This window comes from Eucyclogobius newberryi, unplaced genomic scaffold (assembly GCF_026437365.1).
Source record: "Eucyclogobius newberryi isolate DKJ021-1_F unplaced genomic scaffold, fEucNew1.0.hap1 SCAF_21, whole genome shotgun sequence".
NCBI classification, from domain to species: Eukaryota; Metazoa; Chordata; class Actinopteri; order Gobiiformes; family Gobiidae; genus Eucyclogobius; species Eucyclogobius newberryi.
This window is the reverse complement of record NW_027315846.1, coordinates 24,227,911-24,236,815: the sequence shown is the minus strand read 5'-3', so window position 1 is coordinate 24,236,815 and position 8,905 is coordinate 24,227,911. Positions and strand designations below refer to the sequence as shown.

General features: G+C 37.5%; 1 protein-coding gene across 1 annotated transcript in view; it reads right to left on the bottom strand.

The window, feature by feature from the left end:
* The window catches only part of LOC140370484 (thrombospondin-type laminin G domain and EAR repeat-containing protein-like), a 17,068-nt gene extending 9,276 nt beyond the window's left edge, over nucleotides 1–7,792 (bottom strand). Inside the window, exons 1-7 of the mRNA XM_072457649.1 lie at nucleotides 7,568–7,792; nucleotides 6,592–6,932; nucleotides 3,669–3,759; nucleotides 3,432–3,588; nucleotides 2,425–2,550; nucleotides 357–427; nucleotides 15–176 (exon numbers count right to left, since the gene is read on the bottom strand). Coding sequence (XP_072313750.1) covers nucleotides 15–176; nucleotides 357–427; nucleotides 2,425–2,550; nucleotides 3,432–3,588; nucleotides 3,669–3,759; nucleotides 6,592–6,932; nucleotides 7,568–7,666 — 1,047 coding nt within the window. The 5' untranslated portion in view covers nucleotides 7,667–7,792. The remainder of the gene's footprint in view (nucleotides 1–14; nucleotides 177–356; nucleotides 428–2,424; nucleotides 2,551–3,431; nucleotides 3,589–3,668; nucleotides 3,760–6,591; nucleotides 6,933–7,567) is intronic.
* Nucleotides 7,793–8,905: the final 1,113 nt, after the last annotated feature.

The window sequence follows — 8,905 nt, the reverse complement described above, 5'->3', positions numbered from 1 at the left end:
TGTTTCGCTCTTACCCTTTTGCCTATTCGGAAGTGTCTCCAGGCCAGGGCTCCGTGCGTGCTGATATTCTGGTAGAGCTGGAAGCCACTGCGTGTCCACAGATACACAGCCGACCCGGAGGCTGAGGAGCGGTGAGCCAGGGCAGCCATCACGCCCACACCTGCCACCTGGAACACCTGCGGGACAAACGGGACAAACAGAAGAGCATGACGTACTGCAGGACACGCATAATAGTATTGTTTGCAGACGTCATTGACCCGCGCCCTGTTATTTTCTAGCATTACGTTACATGACACGAGACGCAATAACAGGCCAACCAGGGTTCAGAAGGTTTATGGAGTGAATGACAATAATACCTCAATGTCGTTTGTCTCAGAGGTCGTGGTCAGGACTTGGTGTTCCAGGATATAGTCAAGCCTGTGGTGGTCTGGAATGTAGAGATGTAAATAAGGAAAATACATCTCACTGCAGTAAATGTGTGTACTGCAGTAAATTGGACATAGTGTATGATTCAAAATGAACTTGAATTAGTTTTAACTATATTACAACCTCATCATTATTTTACTCACAGTTGCATTTTGATTGATTTCTAGATGTTTGAGTTAATCCTGTATTGTCCTGCAACTGAGGCCTGAGATTTTGACCTGCCCTCGATTATTTGAAAAATCATATTCATGTGCAATACTGTCATATTCATGTGCAATACTGTCCTATTCATGTGCATATGTGCAATACTGTCATGTGCAATACTGTCCTATTCATGTGCATATGTGCAATACTGTCATGTGCAATACTGTCATATTCATGTGCAAAACTGTCATATTCATGTGCAATACTGTCATATTCATGTGCAAAACTGTTATATTCATGTGCAATACTGTCATATTCATGTGCAAAACTGTTATATTCATGTGCAAAACTGTCATATTCATGTACAATACTGTCATATTCATGTGCAAAACTGTTATATTCATGTGCAAAACTGTCATATTCATGTGCAATATTGTCATATTCATGTGCCCATGTGCAATACTGTCATATTCATGTGCAATACTGTCATATTCATGTACAATACTGTCATATTCATGTGCAATACTGTCATATTCATGTACAATACTGTCATATTCATGTGCCCATGTGCAATACTGTCATATTCATGTACAATACTGTCATATTCATGTGCCCATGTGCAATACTGTCATATTCATGTGCAATACTGTCATAGTCATGTGCAATACTGTCATATTCATGTACAATACTGTCATATTCATGTGCAATACTGTCATATTCATGTGCAATACTGTCATAGTCATGTGCAATACTGTCATATTCATGTACAATACTGTCATATTCATGTGCAAAACTGTCATATTCATGTGCAATACTGTCATATTCATGTGCAATACTGTCATAGTCATGTGCAATACTGTCATATTCATGTACAATATTGTCATGTTCATGTGCAATCATCTTGGTGCAATATTCTCTGTCCATATAAATTATCTTTTTTTTTAATTATTTACTTCTGTACCTATTTTGTGTTGCAACACTGGAATTTCCCAATTGTTGGACAAATAAAGGCTTAGCTTATCATATCTTATCTGAAGACTCTTAGTGACACATGTTGAGTTCTAAAATGTCACTATGAAGAGTTCTGCAGTTTTGAACAGGAAGTCAATGGACCGTTTTTTTACTAAGCCGTTATAAATATAAAATCAAATATTGCCGTTTCTACTTGTGTTATAGTTCAATACTAAATACCTTAAAAAAACATAATACATCTCCTTTAAGATTTCTTAAATGTTGTTTAAGTATATTCATAATAATAATTCATAAATAATGCTGCCATTACAGACAAAAGAACAAAAGTGTTATGTATTTTAAAAATATACGTTAAAACATTATTATTTTTTTATTTTAAAACACTATAACTAATAAATTAAGATGTGTTTGATCCAAAATAAATATAATGTTTAAGGTAGTTATGGGACATTTCATAAAAATCTTATTAAGTTCATATTTAAATGCAATATTATTATTATCCAAGACCAATTAAGCAAGTCATTTAACGATTAAACTGATCAGAGTTGAGTATATTTAATCATAAACCAGGACATTTAAGGCGCTTATAATGGAAATGTACTGTAATTCCGCTTTTAAGGCCTTACATTTGACAACATCAAATGGAATACTTGTTAATGCTGGAGAATCCTGTGGAAACCTTATTATTAATTTCAACTATTATTATGTTTTTTAATGATTTTTTGTTTTGTCAAAGAATGGGGGAGTGAGTGGGGAATTGGCAATAGTTTAGGTTTATTTTGTTTTTGTGACACTTGTACTTATTTGATCTTATGGCCATAGAATTTAAAATGAGAAAATGAGAGTCAAATATCCGGGTCAAAAAGATAAAAGCGCAGTTACCCTGTAGCATAGTGACCCAGTGAGAGCCATCACAGAGGTACAGTGCTTTCTTCAGAGGGTTGAACCAGAGCTGGCCTTGTGTCTGTTCTGAGCAGGGCTGGTCCAGGCTCACCGAGATACGAGAGTCTGAGGGAGACAGTTTACCAACGGTCACACACTCATATGTGGAAATGTTTCAATATTCTCAGAATGCAGCAGTGATGGGAGATACCAGGGATTTTTGTTTTCGATCCGATACCAACCACTACGGCAAATACCAATAATACTTAGTAGTTTTGTATTAAAAAGCATTGAAACTGCTTCACAAAAATGTCACCTTAGAATGAAGAGGCTAGCATTGTTTTAGCTCTACCCCAGATAAATGTGTGCAGATAAACTAAAATATGAACAATGTATGATGAAAAATGTGTAAAAAAGATTTTTTGGGATCAGTTTCGAGGAGAATAGATACATTTCAATATCTCAGTGTCAGTAATCAGTATAATCAATACATCAATATATCAATATTTGTATTAATCCACCCATCACTAGAATGCAGTCTGCATACACTTGAGTGAGTGTCCAAAAAGCAATTCCAGGTAAAAAAATAAAAAACAAATAAATAAATAAATAAAAATAATCATAATAATCATAATAATGCATTGGATTTATACAGCGGCTTTCAAGGAACCCAAAAAGCATTTCAGTGCATTATTCTTTGACTCTATTCTTAGTGGTGCCTTGGGGCAGACTGACTGAAGTGAGGCAGCCAATCTGCCCACCACTACACCCTCACACACAGCTGCCCATACACAGTCACATAGTCAATTAAAAATACATGCAGTGGGTGAAGTACTAACCAGGCCCCAAAGTGATAGCATCATACATGAAGTGTGAGAGTGTTTGAAAGTGAAGAATATTTAATGTTATTATCTCAATGCATTTAGAATACAACCGCCGTACAAAACGTGTCATTAAAGCTGCCTGAATCCATTCACTATGACAAATATAACACTTGAACAATTTACCATGCATGGCCCCGGGTTCCCCAGCCTGGGGCCTCATGTCAGGCAGGTCCAGCAGCTTCGGAGGCACGGACAGAGCCATCAGCTGGGGCTCGGACGAGGGACACATGTGGGCGCTGGCATCAGAACCAGGGACGAGGACCAATTGTCTCAGCAATCCCTGCAAACCAAGAACACCACATTTGAGCTGGTTATTTCGATGCTACAGCTTCATAATAATTCATTCACAGATCGTCTTACTGAGAAAAGACCTTTCCAACGTCCCCGACTTCCTATGTGGAGTCTGGATCCATGGATGTTGAGCTCTGACGGGAAGGGCTCAGAGGGAACGCTGATTGAAATAAAAGTACAATTCAAAGTCTTAACTGCACTGTTATTACTATGGCAACTATGGGTAGACTTAGGGTATTTAGCAGCGTATAGTATCGTTGTGTTTTTGTTTTGGAGACTACAGCTACAACATTAATCCTAAAGGTACACCATGCAACCTTTCTGGTCTGTCTCCATAGGGATGACATTGCTTTGCCTGGAATATTTCACAGTATGGCATTAAATATATTTCATTAATTACAGAATTTTATTGCCGAAAAATCCTTTGCAAAACCTTCATTCTTACTGTGAGTGGGCTCGCCTCTCCCTAGATCTGACCTGTAACTTGACCAACTGGCAACACCTGCTTGTCTCCATGAAGACAATTAAGTTTAAAGCCATTCTGTGGTACTTTCCAAGCAAAGCAATAACAGCTCTAAGGAGACATGGCCTAAGGTGATATACCCTCCTCCAGAAAAGTTTACATTTATTTACTTTTATTTAACAAGGTAAAAAAAAAAAAATCAGATTAACATCTCTTTTTCAAGGGTGACCTGTGCTTAAATAGACTGCATTTAAAGGCACATAATTCACAGGGTTTAGCTGACAAAGTTTCAGTTCAGTTTTAAAAGTGTTCCAAGCTGTGGGAGCAGCTTAACAGAAGGGACAAACGTAAGTAATAAATGTCACGTGACCGATGGACATAATGGCCTTCGGTCCTCGGCACAGGGGCGCACAGATAGTATACATGCGTTCGCGGTGACGTCAAACAGCCGGGACTTCCCCATAGCGGCCATTTTAAAAGGGGCACGCAATATATAAAAACCAACACTGCATCCTTTTCTACGGCATAATGAGCTACAAAGAAACACTTTGATTCTTTAGATGATAACGGCAAACAAAGGTACACGACAAAGCTATCATTTCTTGGTCAGTCAACAGAACAATGTCCTAACAGAACAATGACCTTACAGAACAATGACCTTCCAGAACAATGACCTTCCAGAACAATGACCTTACAGAAAAATGACCTTACAGAACAATGACCTTACAGAACAATGACCTTACAGAACGCAGGTTTTTGGCATTTTGGCCTCATATTTCCTGGATTTCGTATGTAGTAGACGTGCTGTTGTGCCCCTTTCAAAATGGCGGACTCGGTTGCCACTGCACAAGTTCCCGAATGTGCGAACGCATGTATTCTGAATTAAAGGCAATTCAATGAGTAAACCTCTGATCAGCGAGGGCCCCTTTTACATCATTATAATCTATGCAAAGTCAAAATGTGCATTGTTTGTAAGTGTGAAATGTTGAAATATGCTGCACTGTCCATGTCACATGTTTGGTGCTGGTGCTCCCTCTTTAAAGCTGCAGCCGGAGGGAGTTTCCGCTCACACCATCCATCACAGACTGTCAGGTCAATATGATATGCTACAGGCTGCTACCTGGTTTGGAGCACAGCCATTGTATTGTGTCGACAGACCTGCTTTAGCTTAAGGCCAGTTTAAAAACAGGATGAAGGAACACACAATGAAGAAATGATCAGTTTACATTTAGGACATGGAAATGGACAAAAATATCTCAGAAGAAGTTGGTAGTTTTTTGCAGTATTTTTAAAGGTATATTATGCAGGGTCTTGTCTTCGTGTAGGTATTTCTCTGCCTTGAATGTTCCTCAGTATGGCATTAAACTTATCTATCTCTATGAAGACAAACAGGTGACACCAGGCCAAGTTACAGGTCAGATCTGTGCAGAGGCGAGCCCACTCCCAGTAAGAATGCATGTTTTACAAGGGATTACTTTTTGCAATAAAACAGCTGTAATATGTATAATTCGGAGTGTCCCAAGTATCAAAAACCTGATTCTAACCGTCACCAAAACCAGTATCAAAACGAGATTAATTTGTGGAAGTATCAATACAGAACAAATCTCATAAACACAATTCCACCTGTCCTGAAAAGTTTTAGAATGATCTTGAGCTTTATCAGAACTAGTCGAGAAAGTGCATTCATTTTGTATTGAAAATTACAGTTCAACATTTTTATCATCGTTGTGGTATCAAAATCGGTATTGGGCCTATTCCTTAGTATCAATATCAAATTTAATTTAATTTAGTATCGTGACAACACTTCCTGTAATAGATATGTTAAATGCCATGCAAAGTAAGATCATGTTAATGGAGATGAGCATGTGGTTGAACCAGACTTCAGAGGGAAATATTGTATAAACATAGAAGCATGTTTTCTGTATTGTATTTCTGTTTCTGCCGATTCCAAACGATTCTAATCCAGAGCAGTCGATGGCCAATAAGCAGCCGATATATCAGGCTGATTGTGATCATTTTCCCCTTTAATGATATGATATGATTTGAAATGAACATTAATTGAATTACTGTCTATACTTTTCACTGCCTTGCATAACAATATTAATAATAAATATAACAAGGGAAAGAAATCTAATAGAAATTCATTTTTAGACATTTTTAGACACCAAAATAATGAGTAAAATCTTGAATATAGTCATGTTCATTACGTTTTTTTGAAATGTCATATGCAAATGAATGCCAATATGGTAAACAAAATCATCTGCCCAGTCGATCTATCGCTATTGTCAACCTCTATTTTCCTGTATTTACTCTGAAACTATAGTGTAAATGAATCTGACAAACCATAAAAATGGTTAATAATAGCTATAAGACAAAGAAAAAGAAAAATATGGTTATGTTGTGTTCATTTTGCACCAAACCTATTGTTTTTTATTGGTCCTTACCGGTTAAAAATGCAAATTTCAAATTTTGCACTCCTCCAAAACAGTGACATGATCTATTTTCTGTACAACTCCCGCCTCTACTTACATTTCCAGAGGAGAGTTGCAGTCCATTGTAAGCTTGACAGAACGAGCCGTTACAGACAGAACCAGAGTGTGCCAGTGGCTGTCAGTGAGTCCGGCCGTCCGAAACACCAGCTTCTTGACCGCTCCGCCCAGTGGGTCTCTGTAGAGGAGGTGCAGGCGCTTTCGGGAGTACCTCAGTCCCAGCAGGATGCGCCCGCGCTCGGCCGAAGGCTCCTGCTGCTCCTTGGCGTCTTTGGTGTTACTCCGTGCATTGTCTCTTTCCAAATTGTTGCTCTTATGTTTCTTGATTCTGGCTCTGTCTGAACTGTTCGTCTCCATCAAAGAGAAGATGTAGTCGTTTCTCTGCAAAAAGAAAACGCTAATAACTACAACTATAAACAAGAAAGAAAATCAAGCAAACGGTAATAGAAAACCAGAAAAAACACAGGAACACTGAAACTCATATTTATCACTGATAAAGTCTTTAGGATCACACAGAGGGTTGAAGTGATTACCTTTATCGTCTTAAATAAGATGTTTTTGAGTCTTTGTGTTGAGGAAAATACTTGCAAGTCGAGTTATAGTGTCCTTTATCTCCCCCTACCATTAGCAAACGAGCTTGCTAAGCTCTTTACAGCCGGAGCAACAAAAAAAAATACTTTTAGTTTCTATTTGACCATAAAAAGTTAATTTGAGTGAAACAAAAATGAGTCAAAAAAGCAAAGAAATTTTACATTTTAAATAAAAGTGATGTCAGCGTTTAACCTATATAGTAATGTATGGGTTTTAGTGAGAAGAATTAAGAATTAATATTATCTCTAGTTTGTCCCATCAATATAAAAACATACTGGTATATCAATAATCAATATCAATAATAATATACATTAGACAAAAAATAATCATAAAATGTCCAGCTAAGGCAGCCTATCTCATTATAATGCATAATGACACAAACTTATTCAAATATATTCACATATTCATCAGACATTATGATTAACCTGTGGGTCATTGTGAGTGATGGACAGTGTGACCACAACAGAGAACTCCTGGGGTAAAAGGTCACAGTCGATGAGCAGCTCAGACGAGGGGAAGGACATGGAGCGATGGGGACTGGAGAACCGGAGTCCCCTCACGCCCTCGGCCTGCTCGATGTGCACCCCAGGAACCAGTGTAGAAGAGTCCCTCTCCAGCACGAAGGACAGAAGGTCCAGAGGAACCAGCCCTGCACAGAGTTCATTAGTGTATTTATGAGGACGCACATTCCATGTACATTTAAAGATCCAGTGAGGTTCATAACACATGGATTATACATACATTTTATGTATTTTTGTTTAGTAGGGCTGCATCAATTATACAATTATCATCATTTTATTTTGATAATCGTAACTGTTATCTGAACTATACAGACTTACATATGATACATGCAGTACATATGTATTATTAAATCAAAACGTTTTCATCAGTAATACATTTTATTCGTAAATATTCTCTTTCAGTCGCCATAGTTCAACCTTTATTTGGTTGATGATGTATTTAAAAGGTCTCAATGTGCAATAGAAATCATTTTTTGCCTAGTCGACTAGAGATGGTCCCATATTTATTTATTTTTTGGTCTACACCGATAACCAAATCTTTCCCTTGTCCATGTTTATATAGAGAGACACACCAACTGCCTAAACGTTTGCCAATTTCACTTATATTTTAATCATTAGAAAGTGCTTAGTATCTGGGCTATATATAATCTGTATATATTTTCTATTGTAGCTCACTTGTGTGTTTAAAACTACAGTGTTGGTGCTATTTTTCAATATTGGACCAATGCAGAGTATTGATATTAGTACAACTACACTGTACATCCCATTTCATTTTACCGTTATCGACATTTATTAAATATGACTATGTACACACCACCCTTTTATAAACAGTTCACTAGTTAGAAGGAGACATAGAAATAAGATCATTATTTTATGTTTTGTTCATTGTAAACCGCAAAACTGATCTGAAACGGCGAGGCAATAAAAATGGGACCATTGACTTCCTGTAAAAAACGGTAGACCTGATAAGCCCCGCCTTTTTGTGGTTGCCTTTCATCGTAGCAGTGGAATTTATATTTAATTTTATTATTAATTGTGTTTTGTTGTCGAAATATGGCTACAACACATTTCTGAACCTTACGCGTACGATGTCGCAAATTACTACAAGGAAGTGGGCAGGGACAGGGGATGGGTGAAAACTGAAATTTTTTCCAAACTCACGCTCTAAATCTCTAGCTCTAAACACAACTCTGAGTAAACTAATGATGGAGAATCTGTGTTATAACATGGCAAAAGCTCATA